This window comes from Pseudophryne corroboree, chromosome 5, assembly GCF_028390025.1.
Source record: "Pseudophryne corroboree isolate aPseCor3 chromosome 5, aPseCor3.hap2, whole genome shotgun sequence".
Lineage (NCBI taxonomy): Eukaryota > Metazoa > Chordata > Amphibia > Anura > Myobatrachidae > Pseudophryne > Pseudophryne corroboree.
In genome coordinates, this window is record NC_086448.1 from 408,516,082 (window position 1) to 408,535,550 (window position 19,469).

At 43.4% G+C, this 19,469-nt stretch overlaps 1 protein-coding gene across 2 annotated transcripts in view; it reads right to left on the reverse strand.

The window, feature by feature from the left end:
• Positions 1 to 19,469, reverse strand: part of MTRR (5-methyltetrahydrofolate-homocysteine methyltransferase reductase) — a 528,380-nt gene that overhangs the window by 103,758 nt on the left and 405,153 nt on the right. For both annotated transcript variants that reach the window (XM_063922764.1, XM_063922765.1), the window contains exon 12: positions 12,908 to 13,094. In XM_063922764.1, coding sequence (XP_063778834.1) covers positions 12,908 to 13,094 — 187 coding nt within the window. The remainder of the gene's footprint in view (positions 1 to 12,907; positions 13,095 to 19,469) is intronic.

Sequence of the window (19,469 nt, forward strand, 5' to 3'; positions counted from 1 at the left end):
TTGCCCATGGTCCTGCGCAAGTGGGTGAGCCATGGAAACCCGGGTACTGCTGACCAATTAGTGGACATGGTAGAGAGGTATTTGGCAGCAGAGGAACTACTGATGACCACCCAGCAACCCATAGATCCTCGACAGCGCCCTTCAGTAAAGACTGGTAAGACTGTTCCGTGGGAAAACGTTGCTGGGCGGTTAAGAGAACGCAAGGCTGGAGAGACTGTAAACACTGGCCCTGGAGACAGGCCAATGGGGCTAGAACGGTCTATGCTGCCCAAACGGGTTGATAATCGTGTGGTTAAATGTTTTAGGTGTGGTATGCCAGGTCATGTTATTGCCAATTGCCCAGTCACGCAAGAACCCATGCAATGTGATGCTGCCTTTGAATGTCGCAGAATGTCTTTCTTTGCTAGGTTAGCCTGTACTGTGGTACCTTCACCTGAGCTGGAAAAACAAATGTGTGATGTGTTCTTAGAGGGTAACCGGGTAGAGGCCTTGCTAGATTCAGGAAGTTTAGTTACCCTCGTGAAAGCTGGGTTAGTGAACCCCTTAAAGGTCCAGCAGATACCTATTGGGGTAACTTGCATACATGGGGATACCCAACATTATGCCACTGCTGAGGTGAATATAGAAACTTGTTGTGGGTCAGCAATGGTTAAAGTGGGACTGGTCCCTACCTTGGTGCATGAGGCCATAATAGGGAGGGATTTTCCTCATTTTTGGAAACTGTGGGAATCACGGTTATCAACAGATGTGAGAAGTAAAAAGCCAGTTGATAATACCGGTGATTTTATGGATGTACGTGGGTCTTCGGAACTTTCTGGCCCTTTGCCTTTTGCTAGTTTGGCTGGGGAAGTGACAGATGGGGAGTCCAGTGAGGACCCTCTTGCCGGGAACAGAGACATAGTAGTTAGAACTGAAAGCGTGCCTGACCTGGAGGTAAAGAAGGATCTGTTTGCGTCTGAACAGTTAAAGGATCCTACCTTAATAAAGGCTAGAGAGAATGTTAAGATTGTTAATGGGGAACCTGTGGTACCAGGTGACAGGGTTACGTATCCCCACATGGCCATCTGTAATGAGCTCTTGTACCACATTGTTAAAAGGGGTGAGGATGTGGTGGAACAGCTGGTAGTTCCCCAGCCTTATCGGAGAACGGTACTAGATTTAGCTCATAGTCACGTTACCGCAGGACATTTAGGGGCAGAAAAAACCACTGAAAGAGTTTTACAAAGGTTCTTTTGGCCAGGGGTTTATAAAGAAGTGTCTGAATATTGTTCTTCCTGTCCTGAATGCCAGTATCATGCCCCTAGACCCCATTTCAGGAGCCCACTAGTTCCCATGCCTATTATAGAGGTCCCGTTTGACAGAATAGCCATGGATCTCGTGGGGCCCTTGTTAAAGTCTGCTCGGGGCCATCAGTATATCCTGGTAATTATGGACTATGCCACTCGATATCCTGAGGCTGTCCCTTTACGCACTATCACAACCAAGGCGATAGCTAGGGAGCTGGTGCAGGTATTTAGTAGAGTGGGAATACCAAAAGAAATTTTGACTGACCAAGGTACTCCATTTATGTCAAGGATCATGAAAGAGTTGTGCAAGTTATTTAAGGTCACTCACCTCAGGACGTCCATCTACCATCCCCAAACTGACGGGTTGGTGGAAAGGTTTAATAAAACATTAAAAAGTATGTTAAAAAAGGTTGTTGAGAGAGATGGGAAAAACTGGGATTGTTTGTTGCCCTACTTGTTAATGGCCATCAGAGAAGTTCCTCAGTCCTCTACGGGGTTTTCTCCATTTGATTTGTTGTATGGTAGACACCCCAGAGGGCTGTTGGATATTGCCAAAGAGACGTGGGAAGGACAGCCCACTCCTTATAGAAGCGTTATTGAGCATGTAACACAAATGCAGGATAGGATTGCAGCCGTGGTACCTGTTGTCAGAGAGCACATGGAACAGGCCCAAAGTGCTCAACAGAGGGTCTATAACCGGAGTGCCAAGATACGGGAATTTGCTCCTGGCGATAGAGTTCTTGTTTTGGTACCCACTGTGGAAAGCAAATTCCTAGCTAAATGGCAGGGTCCATTTGAGATTAGGGAAAAAGTGAATGAGGTTAATTACAAAGTATACCAGCCGGGAAAGAGAAAACCCGAACAGATCTACCATGTTAACTTAATCAAACCCTGGAAAGATAGGTTGTCTCTGTCAGCGGAGCCTTGCCCTTCGGTGTCTTCACCCCGGTTGCTTCCCGCAGTGAAGGTGTCAGAGACATTATCAGCTGATCAGAACAATCAGGTTAAAGAATTTCTCATCCAAAATAGGGAGGTATTTTCAGAGCTGCCTGGCCGAACGACCATAATAAAACATGACATTGTCACAGAACCAGGGGTCAGGGTTCATTTAAAGCCATATAGGATTCCTGAAGCTCAGCGAGAAGCTATTTCTAAGGAAGTTAAAACCATGTTAGAACTGGGAGTCATAGAGGAGTCTAACAGTGAGTGGTCCAGTCCCATAGTGCTCATCCCGAAGCCCGACGGTAGCATACGCTTCTGTAATGACTTTCGTAAGTTAAATGAGGTGTCCAAGTTTGACGCATACCCCATGCCCCGTGTGGATGAGCTTGTAGAAAGGCTGGGAACAGCCAGGTTTCTCACCACATTGGACCTGACCAAAGGTTACTGGCAAATACCTTTATCTGATAGCGCCAAAGAAAAAACAGCCTTTTCGGTTCCGGAGGGGCTGTACCAGTATAAGATGTTACCCTTTGGGTTGCATGGGGCTCCAGCAACCTTTCAACGGGCGATGGATAAAATTTTGAGACCCATAGAAAATATGCAGCTGCCTATTTGGATGATGTGGTAATTCACAGTACAGACTGGGGGTCCCATTTGGTTAAAGTACAAGCAGTACTGGACTCAATCAGAGAGGCAGGGTTAACTGCTAACCCAAAGAAGTGCTGCCTCGCAATGGAGGAGGTCAAATACTTGGGCTTCACCATAGGCAGAGGTCTGATTAGGCCCCAATTGAATAAAGTTGATGCTATTCAAAACTGGCCTCGTCCAGTGAATAAAAAACAGGTAAGGGCTTTTTTGGGAATTACTGGGTACTATAGACGGTTTATTCCTAATTTTGCGACCACAGCGGTGCCGTTGTCAGACCTTACCAAAGGGAAGCAGTCAAATGTGGTGAAATGGAACCCTGATGCAGAAAAGGCGTTCCAAGCGTTAAAAGTGGCTTTGTGTTCACAACCGGTGTTGATAACACCAGATTTTTCAAAAGAATTTGTGGTACAGACAGATGCCTCAGAGGTAGGGATAGGTGCTGTGCTGTCCCAAACCAGAGATGGAGACGAACACCCTATCATTTATTTGAGTAGGAAACTCAATGAGCATGAATAAAGGTATGCCATTGTGGAAAAGGAGGCTTTGGCCATTAAGTGGGCACTAGATACCTTGAGATATTACCTCTTGGGTAGACAATTCCGACTAGTGACAGACCATGCCCCTTTAAAATGGATGTATGTAAATAGAGGCAAGAATGCTCGTGTAACTAGATGGTTTCTAGCGTTGCAGGACTTTAAGTTTACTGTCGAACATAGACCGGGAACACAATTGGCCAACGCAGATGCATTGTCTCGCATCTTCTGTTTGGGGGCTACAAGTGTTCCGGCCCCTAGGTCGAAACAGGGGAGGGGGATATGTGACAAGAACACTGGGATAGTGTTTGAGGGCAGGTATATTTGTCCCAGGTTCTTGTCTTACATGTTTTAGAAAATGTTAACTTCTAGGAAAAATGCTTTTTGTTTTGTCTGAACCTTTTCAGTTTGCTGTAAAAGCTGGGTAAAGGCTCTGAGAGAGAGATAAGGCGAGTTCTAGACATTGGGCCCAGTTCGGGTCTTTGGCCTCACAGAGGGCTAATCAGGGTTTCAGCTGTGTAAGAGTGTTATAGTGCTTCTAACCTGATTAGTATGGGCAGACTGCCTGGGAAGGCTGCAGGATCTGTGTGTGAGAGACACGCTTTCTGATGCAAGTAAGCTATACAGTATGTACTGAAGAACTCTGTGTTTTGTTTAGTGACAGTTAGGAATATCTTATGTTTAGTTAGTGCCGGACAGGCAAGGTATTTTTATTTTGGGGTTTGTTTTATTTTCTGTTTCAATAAAACTGGCCGGGGTCAGTTGTACCAGAAACTGGACTTGTGTTGTTCCTCAGCTGCTGCGTGCGGCCATATTCCCCAGGAAAAGGCGCCTTGCACCCCTACAGTGTTACAATATATACAAAAATGTTGAGGGGTTCTAAGCGACCAACGGTGTTTATACAGCTATTTAAAAGAATAGTACCCAGTGTATAAAGAATATATATACAATTTATTATAATCACAGGAGCCAATAAAAAAGAATAAAAAAAATTTCTAAAAATATTCACATCTGACATATACCAAAATAATTGGTTTCATAGGAACACAAAACAAAAATAAATAAATAAATAAATTCAAGATATACAAAGTATTTGTCACGATCCGGGTATCTGGATGCCATTTCTTGCCTTTCAGATGTCTCCTGAGGCTGGCTCAGCATTCCAAGGCCGGATCTCATCTGTGTCCACATACTGCATATCCCTCCTGTCATGCTGAGATGCTGTCACAGCGCCGCCATGTTTGAATCCTGCATGGCGTCTCCCGTCCTCCGCTCCTGTGTTATAGTTGCAGGTTGTCAGTGTGGTGTTTCATGCCTGCCGCGGCCTCCGCTGTCATCCACGAGTCTCAGCATACATTTGTCAGTCTGGCGTCTCCTGTCCTCTGTGGCCAGCGCCGCCATTACAGTTATGTTTCCACATGGTTTCCCAGACCAGTTTTCCCTCTAAGTTCTAACACGGGCGCAGCCATGTTGGATTCAATCACATGCTTCAGTTCCTCCAATCCACTGCCTGGAAATCTGCATAATTGCCCAGCCAATACCTGCATTGCTGCAGGTATAAGTATCCTGTGCCTGGGCCAGGAAGTGGTCAGTGCTTTGTTTGTCATACCTTGTTCCAGTCTCTCTCTCCTGTGGTTGTTTCTCCAGGTTCCAGCTCCTGTCTCCAGCATCCACCAAGAGACCCGCACCTGTCTACCATCCTGCGGTGCAGCCTGACTCTGCAGTCCTCCGTGGCTGTTCCAGTTTCCAGCTATTTTCATCTGCTTCCAGCAGTATCCACTACCACCGGTAACCATCCTCAACTCCTCTGTTTCCACGCTCCCTAGCATCTTACAGTATCCACTCCGTGTTTCATCACCTGGCTGATCCCATTCAGCATCCACTCCGTGTCTTACCACCTGGCTGGTTCTATCCAGCAAATACAACAGCTTATTCAAGTTACCAGCTTCATCTATTTCATCTACTGGCATGTTCCTCGGTTATCTTCACTACTACAGCCAGGCCTGGTAGGTTATTCCATCAAAGGACTTTAACAGCTGTTCTTTAACTACCAGTGCTCTGTGAAACCTTCCATGGTCAAAGTGTTCCAGGAACTATATTATTTGCCATTGCCATTATTTGCTGTCTGTTATTACACGGAGTTTGTCAATAAACTTTTAATTTACTTTTACCTGGTTGTCATGGTCACACCTTCGGGTTTCCTTTAATACTTACATGTCCAGGGGTCTGATTAAACCTCCCCGGTTTAAGTTCCTCTCAGCCCCTACAACTGAGGCTTCCTCCTGTCAGCCAAAACCCTCAGTTGTGACAGTATTAGAATAAAAGCGCATAACTATAGATAAAAGATGTGTATATCTTATCTTGGATAGAGGTCATCAAGGGTGAGACCAACGCGTTTCGTCTATGATAGACTTCATCAAGACCTCTTGTGTATCTTGAATTTATTTATTTTTATTTTTGTTTTGTGTTCCTATGAAACCAATTATTTTGGTATATGTCAGATGTAAATATTTTTAGAAAAAGTTTTTATTCTTTTTTATTAGCTCCTGTGATTATAATAAATTGTATATATATTCTTAATACACTGGGTACTATTCTTTTAAATAGCTGCATAAACACCGTTGGTCGCTTAGAACCGCTCAACATTTTTCTATTTTAAACTATCTTCAGGGATTTACCACCCCTGTACTCCTGGGGAATAGCGGACGCCCATAGATTTGTGGAGTGTTATTTTATATTATACATATATATATATATATATATATATATTGAACTGTTTATTATTTTTAATTGCCAGATAAACACATAGGTGATATTATCCTCACAAGTGGCGCAATTTTTTTCATTCTAAACATATATATATATATATATATATATATATAAAATATCTAACAATATATGATCATAAAAATATTAAATAATACCAAATGCATATGAATATTAATATAAAGATATCTCAAGGAGGTGGATCCAAGCTATTCTATGCACAGTAATATACGAACAAATATCCGTGTCTCAGTCCGTATATTGAATAAAATATAAAGCAGCTTTCATTAGAACCCATATAAGAATTATAGACCGGTCTAGATTTTTATATGTATTAAAAAGTATGACATTTATTGAATATACAGTTTGGTTATTTAAATATCAGCCATATCTTATTTTATAGCACAAGAGGTTAATTGTTAGAGTCGTTGTGGGATTAGCACATGGGTTTCCAGTGCTAATTATTCTGACTTGATTACCGCAAGTCAGTAACTCTTTTGCAGCTTGAAAAAGATTTTTTCATTATATACTTTTGATTAGTTATTTACTAGCGCCTGGTTTCAGTTTTTGTGTTTGTGATATATATATATATATATTTATATATATTTTTTTTTATGACAAAGATTTTTTTTCTCTCAATGTTATCCGTTTCTAGTACAACAAACCACGCAATATCTATCACAGAAGTATAACATTCCTATCTGTCTACTATGACACAGTACGATAGAATTCTTTATAAAATAGTTCATTCTTTATCAAATATATCAGGAGTTACTATAATACAAGGACTAGAGAGCTGCAGTTAGCTTGCATGAATATTTTAGCAAGAGACACCAATAATAATTTCCAGAACTGTAACTAGACTTTTTGGTGCCCTGTGCCGGAAAGAGAATTGGTCCCCCTCCCTTTTTTTCCAATACATAAAGCACATGCATCGATTGATCCCACAGAAAGCCCATGCTATGATGTTCCTTCCTCATTTGATTATGTATATATAATATATAAAAATTAACATTTGTCCTTCCGTCTTTCTATACAAATCCACAGTTTACAAGCGAAGATCGTGAAATTTTACGTACAAGCGTATTGAAACATGGCAGAGGCAACTAAAACAATTTGAAATCCCTCGCACCCCTAGGGGGGGCAGACAGCAGCACAGAGTATAGCTCCGGAATTGCTGGAGCAATGTACTAAAAAATTGGTACACATATGCCTTACAATCTGGCAACAAACACTGTGGGAGGAAGACACCCCTAGAACCCTTAGGGGTGAGGCAGCAGCACTGAGTATTTCCAGCAGACAGCATAACTCTGGAATGCCTGCAGCAATTTACGCAAAATTGGTACACATATGACTTACTCTCTGGAAACAAACAATATGGGGGTCAGACACCCCTAGGGGTGGGACAGCAGCACAGAGTATGTCAGCAGACAGCAAAACTGTGGAAGGCCTGGAGCAATTTACACCAAACTTGGTACACATCTCACTTACAATCTGGGAACAAACTCTGTGGAGGTTGGACACCCTTAGCACCCCTAGGGGTGGGACGGTGGCACAGAGTATTTCAGGAGACAGCATAACTCCCGAAAGACTTGACCAATTTACAACAAACTTGGTACACATATGACTTACACTCTGGAAACAAACAATATGGGGTCAAACACCCCTAGCACCACCACCCCTAGGGGTGGGACAGCAGCACAGAGTAAGTCAGCAGACAGCATAACTGTGGACGGCCTGGAGCAATTTACACCAAGCTTGGTACACATCTGACTTACAATCTGGGAACAAACTCTGTTGGGGTTAGACACCCCTTGCACCACTAGGTGTAGGTCAGCAGCACAGAGTATTTCAGGAGACAGCATAACTCCAGGATGCCTAGACCAATTTACAACAAACTTGGTACACATGACTTATAAGCTGGGAACAAACACTGTGGGGGTAAGACACCCCTAGGGGTGGTCCAGCAGCACAGACTATATCAGGACATGCATGAAATGTCAGTGATGACAGGGCTGCATCTGACAGGGGCAGTGACATGATGTGAGGAGGGGAATGGAGGTAGCACAAACCCACACAATGAGAGTTATATAGTGGAAGTAGCACAGTCCCCCAGCAGCACATTGGGTTTTCATTATATTGATGTGTATAACATTTTACATGCTTTTTTTATACTATGTTATTTATACTGTGTGCTTAATATTTAAATACAGTCTTAAAATCCCGGGCAACGCCGGGTACTCCAGCTAATATATATATATATATATATATATATATATATATATATATATAGATATAGATAGATATAGATAGATATAGATAGATAGATAGTGTTCCTTCTAGGCTGTTTCAGCAGGATGCTGCACCCTGCACATTTTTGAAATGTGAAAAAGCACCCTGCCCTTTTTCAGTGCACCCTGCAGGACCATAAATCGCCCCATTGTATACAGAATGCAACAGAGTGCATGTTACAATGTTGTCGTCTACTCCTTGCCCACCTCTGAAATTGGAACACAATTTCTATCCTTAGCCAACTGGATGGCAGAGGAGGCACTGTAAATAACACAGCACTCTGATAAAGAGGGCAAGAACAGGGTAAGCAGTGAGCATGTACTGCTTACAGTATTTCCCTAGTAGTACAGACTAATTTTTTTTCTATATATTTTAACCCATTGTTTAACTTTTCTTTTTTATAACACATACGGATTATAACTACTTCAGCACTGGAAAAGACATTTATAATTACCGTATATACTCTAGTATAAGCCGAGTTTTTCAGCAAATTTTTTGTGCTGAAAAAAAAACAACCCTCAGCTTATACTCGAGTGATGCTCCAGGAGTCCTGCGTTTTTTGGGGTAAAATTAGGTGCCTCGGCTTATATTCGGGTCGACTTATAGTCGAGTATATACGGTATCTACTTATGTATATACTACAGCCGATCTTTCAAGAAGACTGGATATATACAGTATGTTTCTCAGTACAGATGTTAGGTGTCTTATATGCATGCATGGGTATATGATTTATTAAGGGCAAAATGTATGTACAAAAACTTTAAACATATGTGCTATGCTTTATGCGCAAAGCGTCACATCAAAAATGTGCCCTCCAAAATAACAATGTGCCCTCTTCAATGCTCAGCACCCTGCCCTAAAAAATTTCTAGAGTGAACACATATACACACACACACACACACACACACACACACACACACACACACACACATTTATAAACCACTACAAGAAAATGGATTTGGACACAAATGCTCTTTATACTCTATTCATGCACTTATCTTGAGAGCTTGTTGTTATAATACCCTTTATGAAAGAACACATTTCAATATACTGCCATACCCAGGATTCAAACCTATAACTTGTTGAATTCTAATCGAGCACACTACTTATTGAGTTATTTGATCCTGCATAAAAACTATGAACACTATATGAAGCTACTGATACTTTGTAAAAAAAAAAAACAGCATTGCATTTGAACAGATCTATGTAGTGTGCAGCCACATATCCATTCTCTTGCAGCATTAAGGTACATAGAAATGTGTGGTTCACCTGCAATGCTGATAATTTTTTCACAAAGTAAGCTTCCCATAGTTAGATTTCTCTAGCTTAGAATTATCTACCTTTCTATTCAAGGGCAGATAGCTCAATAAATAGATTGTCTGACTGTAATGCCGCAGGCAATGGGTTTGAATATCAGGGTGGTATTCATGTGACCGACGGTCGGGAGATCGACGGTCACATGACCTCCTCCAGCATCCCGACCCCCACTATCCCGATGGTCGGCATGCCGACCAACAGGGACTATTTCCACTCGTGGGTGTCCACGACACCCATAGAGTGGGAATAGAACCCGTGGCGACCGTAGGTCGCCACCGTGCCCGCAAGGGGCTTGCTGCACTCGCCCCTCCCCGCCGGGATCCCGGCGTCTGTATGCTGCCGGGATCCCGGCGTCGGTAAGCTGACCGGCGGTCAGGAGACCGCCGGTCAGCCATACTACACCCGAATATCGGGTATGTCACAACCCTGAAATGTAATAAGGAACAGTGTAACTGAATAACAAAAATCTCAAGTTTAGTTCATGAACGTTGTATAGGTATTAGCGACAGAAAGGGTCAGGGTAGGAGACCGGGGCGGACAGGAGATACTGGGCTTCAAGAAGGGGGGAAGCTGAAAGTGAAAGTAATTAAAACAGATAATTGACAAATGCCTCCAACAATGATCCCTACCCTGCAGCGATATGTGTGGTGCTCCCTCCGCACACACCTAGTACGACCCTGATAACGGTGATCAATTAACCATGAAAGTTAATTTAATATTTGTTTTAGGAGTATAAATAAGTAGACACATATATCTGCTTTATCAGTGGTCTAAATCATCCACGCTTTCTTAAGCAGGTCCTCTAACTAAGCAGTAGATAGATAAGGAAAGGCATGTTTTTCTTAAATAGGAAATGGTCTTGAGTTACAAATTCCTCTGTGCCTTTAGGATAATGTCTAGTGTTTGCCTGGCATAACACTTAATCATACACTAGTGTTTCCAGGAAAAGACTTGTGTAAACCTCAATGGTTAAGCCTTCCAGTTCTAAAGAACCCCAGAAGCTGCCGTTTCCACCATGTAGACCAGTGAATCCTAAAGGCAGTTCTCAGGGCACATCAAAAGTCCAGGTTTTTAGGGATATCCCTGCTTGTGCATAGATGGTATAATCCAAATGACCGAGGTACTATGTAAGTCAACGGTGTCTAAGCATCCTTTAAATCTTTATCCTTTAAACCTGGACTGTTGGGGTGCCTTAGGACCTAGTTAGGGAACCACTGATCTAGATATTTTGGCTGTTGGTAGATTTCTCTCCAAGGAAGAGAATAAATGGTGTGTTATAAAGAAATACAATGTGGCTGCCAAGGGATGGAGGATCCCTGCACTATTCCTAAGGAATGTGGTGAGCTCTGCAACAGCAGAGGCCAGAGACGTTTCCCGAGCTGGTCATCACATAGTGCATCACCTCCTACTCTAGTCTCAGCATTCCACATATACTACTTCCCAGTCAGTGAAACCTCAAGGGTATGACAGGACAGGATAGGACATGTACATGATACAGGAGAATGCGGATTTGAAAATGATACAGATCAGAGACAGGGAGTAGTCCAAAGAAAACCCAGCAGCCTAAAGACAAAGAGCCAGACCGGAAAGTGAAAGCACTGCTGGTTCCAGCTGCCCTCAAAAAATTGCTACAGTGTTTTGTTCTGGTTGTTCTTCTAACTGGGAAGCCACAACAGCATGAACGTGCTTTAGGCAGGTCTAACCACCTTTCTACTGTATGTCTCAACAAAAATGCAGTTTACCAGGGGTGTAACTAGAACTTTGAGGGCCCCATAACAAAATCTTGAAAAGGGCCCCCCTGGCCCACGCCATTGTCACTACAGGAGAGCAGGAGCTAGAGAGTGAGGGGAGTGAGAGAGAGACAACGAGGGTGCTGGGGAAGAGAGCGAAAGAAAGAGAAAAGCAATAAACGGAGGGAGAGTGAGTGTGTCAGGAAGAGACAGACAGGGAAAGAGAACGAGAGAGAGAAGATGTCAGAGAGAGGGAGAGTCAGACACTATCAGGGCGGGAGGGAGACAGTGCCAGACAGAGAGAGAGGGAGGGAGAGACAGCCAGGGAGAGGGACCGTGTCAGGGAGGGAGGGAGGGAGAGAGAGAGAGAGAGTGTGTCAGGAAGAGTGAGAGGGTAGACGGTGAGAGAGTCAGTGTCACGGAGAGAGATAGTGTCAGAGAAAGAGGGAGACAGTATCACGAAGAGAGAGCATCAGGGGGAGAGAGGGAGGAAGTGTTAACAGCATGAGAGAGAAAGAGAGTGCCAGAGACAGAAACAGAGAGAGGGAGAGAGAGAGAGAGACAGTGTGTGTGTGTGTGTGAGAGAGAGAGAGAGAGAGAGAGAGAGAGAGGGGGAGGGAGACCGTGTCAGAGAGAGAAATTATCAGGGAGAGTGTCAGGAAGGGGGTGAGGGAGAGAGTGAGTGTCAGGGAGAGACTGTGTCAGGGAGAGTGGGGGTAGAGACAGAGGGGGGAGCAAGCAGGAGATATACATTACCGGCTGCTACCGCAGACTTACAGATGTCTCTGATGGGGGCGGGATTCATGGAATTAGGCCCCATCCCCTAAATTACCACGAATCATGGCAATGCTGATCTGCTGGTGCTTGGAGCCTGCCAGGTAGGGCCCCACCACCCCCTGCTACATCCTCCATGCGGCTGCAGGGGGTGCTATTGGTGGCAGACATTCAACAGTGGTCGGCGATGAAGGGGGAGCGCGGGCCTAAGAGGCAGGCCGTGACTGGGTGCAGAGGCAGCAGCTGGCCCTGGACGCAGCCAGGGCACCACAGCAGCTGCACCCTCAGTAGTTACGGCACTGCTGTTTGCTATACTCACGCGAGTATAACAAGCGACATTTCTGGGGAGACCTAGCTACTAAACAAGTCTTTTCTACAGACAGACAGAGTGGCCTTGTACACAGAGCAAATGAAAAAAAAAAAAAATAGTCCAACTTATTATAGTACATTTTGCTATGATTAAATGTACAAAGAACTCATGGCTGTATTCCTTTTAATATCTGAGCTAAAGTTTTAAAAATATATATATAAAAAAATAATAATATATATATATATATATATATATATATATATATATATATATGAGACAGTGGCAGTTAATAATCACTTGACGCCATACCTGTGGGATAGCTGTAACCTCATTTGTACTGCCACCAATATGCAGGAGCTTGGATTTCTCATCACTCACAATATCAGATAGCCAGCCAGTACACACACCTTTTCTGAGTGCTGGCAGTTCCAACCGTGTTGCAAACTTCACAACATTAAAAACAAAATTAAGTTTTCCAGGATAAAACAAGTTGGAGCTAAAGAATAAAAGAAATAATGTTGTTACTTAAAGGGTACTATTTATTATTTATTAACCATTATTTATATAGAGCATGTATATTCCACAGCGATTTAGATAATATTTGGCCATTCATATCAGTCCCTGTCCCTACACAAACACTAGCGTTCATTTTTCTCAGAGGCCAATTTAACCCCTGAGAATAAGCACACCGCTATTTATTTACTATGGTTACTATGGTTGATTTAACAGCTAAGATCATTTAAAATAAAAAGGACAATTTTTGAAGCTACTGCACAGAGTGCCAGAATGTTCAGAATACACCACAGCTTCCCATATTAATTCTGTCAGAACGTGAGTTACTTATTTACGCACAATTCAAGGAGTTGGCTTATGCTACAGACATTTCTAAATAAATGCAGCTCAGTTTGAGCTAGACGATTCAGTCTATTTGCTAATTCGTTCATTACTGGGTGGATGCAATTCCCTAGATGCCGTTGTTTTATAAATGCATGTAAGCAACAGCAAGCCATTCTCTCGCCAGCAGATCTGTAGAACATGAAGTCCTTTGCAAAGGGTGCTCTGCAATAAAACAGTAAAGTTATGACTGTATTAGAGTTACGTGGCATTACTAAGAGCGTTACATGGTAACATGTATGGTAAATGGTGTCTCACTCGCGTCCAGCATCTTGCGCTGCGTGCTGTATTGAGGCTATCTGTGGGACAAACATGTATAGAGGTTATTTGTGGTCACCAACCCCTGATTACATCCCTCCCCTAACACAATTAAATATTCCTGCGCATGAGAATAGATTTAATCCCCATGAACATCAAGGGTGTTTTTTAGTTTTTTTTTTTTTTTAATAAGCTTCCCTCGCCACATTGCTTTACTAGTTTTAGTATTCTTTTTCCTCACCCTGTACTTATCCCACTCCACAGCTATTTTAACAGGATTCAGAAACACACTCCCTTTGATAAATCAACCCCAAAATCTTTCACTCCTCTGTTATAATGTTTAACTGAAGCATTTTCTCTGTCAGGGTCCAGAGTGATCCTCAGGATCTACCATGGGATATTAGGTAGTGACAGCAGAACGGGCACCAAACAGTTAAGCTTTTCAGACTCCCAGGATGCAATGGGCCAGCCCCCCCCTATAACCCCGCCTGCCAGCTCAGGCAATTCAGTTTTTCTTGTTTGGTGCGTCTACTAGAACGGTTGGGCTGCAGATTTTTTCAAAGCCACAACCTTTGTTAATTTGTATAGTATTTTTTTGTGAGCGTGTGAGCTTTCTATGCGTCTTAAAACGCATAATAGAAAAGATGCTCCAACAACTCTCCGCCGGGTCGCGACAACTGTTACCTCAGAGTACACTGTTTCGGCGGGCACCAGACTGGATGTGCTAGCTACGGCCGGAGAACGGGGAGAAAGTAAGTCGTCTTTTTCCGGTTGGCGGTTTAAGATGCATATAATGCAGCCTTACTGTTCCGGCAAAGACGACTGGACAGTCGCTGATGCGGCTGCCACCTCGGTTGCACCAGCACTAGGTTTCAGGGATCATAGGTTTTGAGGAATAGTTGAGCCCGCAATCCCTAAATGTCAGCAGTGGGGAGTAAGACGCTCCCCTTGTCGACCCTCCCCCCAGTTAATGACCAATTTCCACTGAGTCTACCGCCATTAACTGATTTCCGCTTCCTTCTGAGATGCATAACATATTATATCGGTCAGAGTAGCACATGCGGCTGGGTACACTAGTGCGTCTGATTCGCTCAGCCGTTTGTTTGCCGCATGGTTGCATACGGAAGCAGGGTTTAAGTCTCCCTGTATCCCGCTCTCCTGAGGCAGGTGATACAGCACTGAGTTCCTATCTACCCTTGGCGGTATTGAGTAGTTGAGTAGGTGCATGATGCAAATGAACGTTGTAAACACTTACTGCTGTGTTATTCGTCTAAATACGCTAGTCTCCGGTATAAGGTGATGATGCAGTAATGTTTTTTCCTACCTACTTATATGTACTGTGTAGTTAAAAAATATGTGCTCATATTGCATATGATGTATATATATTAACGCAGTCCTTTATGTGACTGATTGCTAGTGTGACTGCTGACTTTAAACTCTGTTTCTGTTAGCTGTTTCTCTCTGATATTCAGATCCTCAATGCCTGTGCAAAGCAGGGTAGGATCTGATTGTACTTCACTTTAAAATTTTAAAGTGAGGACGGTCACATTTATACATAAAAATACACTGATTATTGTAATAATTGTTGCTATGTCTAGGAAAGACAAAAGTGACCAGGCACCTACATTAACATAATGTTTGTCATGCAAATCTGGGTGAACCGCCCAGGATCTGGTACAAGAGGACTTCTGTGCAAATTGCTATAATTTCCATAAAAGCCTTCTGAATAAACCAATTCCTAACAGGAACCTCCTTGGGCAGCTTTTGCACAGACAATGTCTAATTTAGCACCTGTTACAGTACCAGATATTGGGTTCCCACTTAACCTTCAACATCCCACTTGGGTTGTGTCACATCCAGTGTTAGATTTAGATCAGTCCTCAGCTGCTGTTCAGCAAAAACAAGCTGATAGGCCCAAGGAATGGAGGTCAGATAGATAGGGAGCTACATCTTCACTGCCTACACAATTTTCAGAATCAGAGGATACTTCAGGTGATGAAGCGGAATCCTCCCATTCTGAAACTGCCTATAGAGAGGTGGAGTACTTTTCTTCAGTGGATATACCTGAATTAATTCAGGTAGTTAAATCTATTCTGTCAATTGAGGAGGCAACAGAACATGTGCTAAAATCTAAGGTGCCCGTGTTTAAACGTCCAAATGGACATAAAGATTGATGGGTTTCTTAAGACTGTTTTTTTTTTTTTTTATAGCAGGGGCAGTGACTAGCCCAGCTATGGCCACAGCCTGGGTGGCTAAAGCAGTGGCAGGCTGGGTAGAAGCTTTGAAAGATTATCTTTCAACAGCTACAAGAGAACAGTTATCCCATATTGCATATATAAAGCAGGCAGCTGCTTTTATGGAAGATGATGCCCTGGATATGGGTGCAGTAGCTTCTCAGGCCGTAGCCTCCTCAGTAGCAGCTCACAGAGCCACCTTGCTATGTGCATGGAAGGCTGATTCAGAGTCCAAGTGGAATCTTTGGCACAGAATTAGATAACATTCTTGTGTCTGAAGCAGACTCCAAAAAAGTTACGTTTCCCTCTTTATTTAAGGGTAAACCCAGTTTTCCTGCTTTCCAATCCTTTTGGGCTCAAGGTAAAGCAAAAGGAAAGGTTTACAGCAAGCAATCTCAGTCAGGTAAATCTGGAAGGACTAAGAAGAAACAGATTTGGTCAACCAGATGTCCAGCTTCTAAACCAAAAGACAAGCCATCGACTTGATGGCACGGGCTTCCACCTGGGGGATCCCAGGGTGGGAGGCAGACTTCTTTTTGCACAGGTTTGGCAACAATCCACCACAGTTATGCTTCTTCCTACAAGAAAAGCCCTCCTCAAAGATTCTTTTGTACCAGCCCATCTCCTGTGGAATCGAAGGCCTTGGCTCTAGAGGACACAGTTCATAAACTACTGCAGTTCGGAGTAATAGTGCTAGTTCCTACAGCACACAAGGGATGTGGTTTCTATTCCAACCTGTTTCTAGTTCCGAAACCAAATGGACCTTACCGTCCCATTCTCAAAGCTCTGAACAAAGATATATATACACATATATAGATATAATCTATCCATCCTCGACTCCGTATGGAAACCTTGTGGTCCATTATCTCGGCTACAGAGCTGGGGGATTTTATGGTGTCCCTGGATATTCAGGATGCTTACCTCCATGTACTTATAGCATCTTCTCACCAATGTTATCTCAGGCTCGCTAATCTCCAACAATATTTCCAGTTTCAGGCTCTACCTTTTAGACTGGCTACAGCTCCAAGGGTATTTACCAAGATCATGGAGGTGAGACAGCTCATCTTCGTCGTCAGGGAATAAGGATTTTCCCATATCTAGACAACTTGCTTATCCTGGCTCAGTCTCGGGGAAACTCTGTAACACTTTCTTCAAGTGACAATAGCCTGCCTACAGGATCACAGCTGGCTCATAAATTGGGCAAAATCCTCCTTAGTTCCATCTCAAAGGATGATGCATCTGGGGGCTGTATTGGATACCAATCTTCATAGAATCATTCTGCCTCTGAACAAAATAACCACAGTACAGACAAGGTTTCAGTAACTGTTACAGTGGGCCCGATTCAGACCTGATCACTGCTGTGCATTTTTGCACAGCGGGAGATTATCGATAGACCGCACATGCGTAAGCACTGCAATGTGCACGCGTGTTACCAAACAACGGGCATCTCGAACAGCGACAGGCTGCTGCGAGAATAACAATCGCACGGCCATTTGCATGCTGATTGACAGGAAGAGGCAGTTTGTGGGTGGTAACTGACCATTTTCTGGGAGTATCAGTTAAAATGCAGGTATTCCCTAGTGTTTTCAGGGACCTGGATCTGATCGCATCGCTCTGTAGGAGTAAGTCCTGGGCTGCGCACAGACTGCACACACTGGTAAAATCATTCGATGGAGAGTGAGGTGCAAACAGAGTTGCAGCTGTCCGCTGACTGAGAGACATTATTGCACTGTGTACACATGCGATCGCACACTTGCACGGGCAAATTTACACTACCCCGTGGGCGGCGACTATCTGAATTCAGGACAGCAAAATCAGCAGCAGTGATCATGTCTGATTCACCCCCAATAGTCGGAGAGTGTCCATCCACGCAGCAATGCGAGTTCTGGGATCAATGGTCTTGACATTCGACATGGTGGAATATGCTCAATTCCATTCAAGATCCCTTCCAACATCTGATTCTCTCCAAATGGAATGGACAGCATCAGATGATAAAAACTCAGACAATATTTCTTCCTCAGGAAGTGCGTCAGTCATTAGCCCGGTGGCTACAGATGGCCCATCTGGACAAAGGGCGACCCTTTTAGATTTCAGATTGGGAGGATCTGACAACAGACGCAAGTCTTCTGGGCTGGCGAGCTGTGATGGAACAGTACCTGTTTCAAGGACGTTGGTTTAAAGAAGGTCATCTGTCAATCAACATTCTAGAGCTTCAGACCATGTACAAGGCACTCATCAAGGGAAAAGAAATGCTTAACAGCAAACAACATTCAGATTTGCTCGGACAATGCCACGGCAGTAGCGTACTTCAATCACCAAGGAGGCATTTGAAGTCGAATAGCAAAGAAGGAGGTAAGCCGCACATTAAGGTGGGTGGAACTTCCTCATCCAGCCGAGTCAGCAGTTTTCATACCAGGAGTACTAAATTTGGAAGTGGACTTTCTCTGCAGGCACAACATTCATGCAAGCGAATGGGCCTTACACCCAAAGGTCTTCCAAATTCTGGTAAACTGGTGGTGACTGCCAGAACGCTGATCTCATGGCCTCTCGTCAGAACAACAAGTACCCGCATACAGGTCAAGAATAAAAGATACCGTGGATGCTCTATCAGCGAGATGGAATTTTCGTCTGGCTTACATGTTTCCACCAATCTCTCTGGTATTCAGAGTGATTTGAAAATTCAAACAGGAAGGGGGTGCCGTGATATTAATACCCAGAAGAAATTGGTACACATATCTGCACAGGCTGTTTGTGGACGCTCTGTTCCTACTGCCTCAACGTCCAGATCTGCTGTTTCAGGGTCTCTGTCTCTACAAACATCTCGATCGACTATTTTTGATGGCGTGGCTCTTGAAACATCCATCTTAAAAGAAAAAGGTTTATCACAAGAGGTAATTCAGACAATGTTTAAAGCAAGAAAGCCATCATCTGCTCATATCTATTACCGGATTTGGCAGGCATATATTCAATGGTGTGCTGCCAAAAGTGTTGATCCTAGGTCTTTCAGAGTTTCTAGAATTCTAGCTTTTCTTCAAGCAGTAATGAACAAGGGTCTTAGGGTGACTTCCTTGAAGGTACAAGTGTCAGTATTAACTGTATGGTTTCAAAAGAAAAATTGCAAACCTACAGGATGTTTGCACTTTTTTCCAGGGAATGCTTCACATTCAACCTCCTTTTGTTCCCCATACAGCTCCCAGGGATTTAGAATTAGTTCTAAGGGCACTGCAAGTTGCGTCATTTGAACCACTGAATCGTGTGGATCTCAAATGGTTGACAGCAAAAGTGCTTTCTCTTCTGGCAATTGCTTTGACTAGAAGAGTATCAAATTTAGGGGCACTGTTGTGTCATCCTCTTTTTCTGTTAATTCATCCAGATAGAGCAGTTCTTCAAACTAAATTTGGATATCTTCCTAAGGTGGTCTCTACGTTCCATCTTAATGAAGAAACAGTAGTTCCGGGTTTTCAGGCATCGGATCTCTCTGTGGG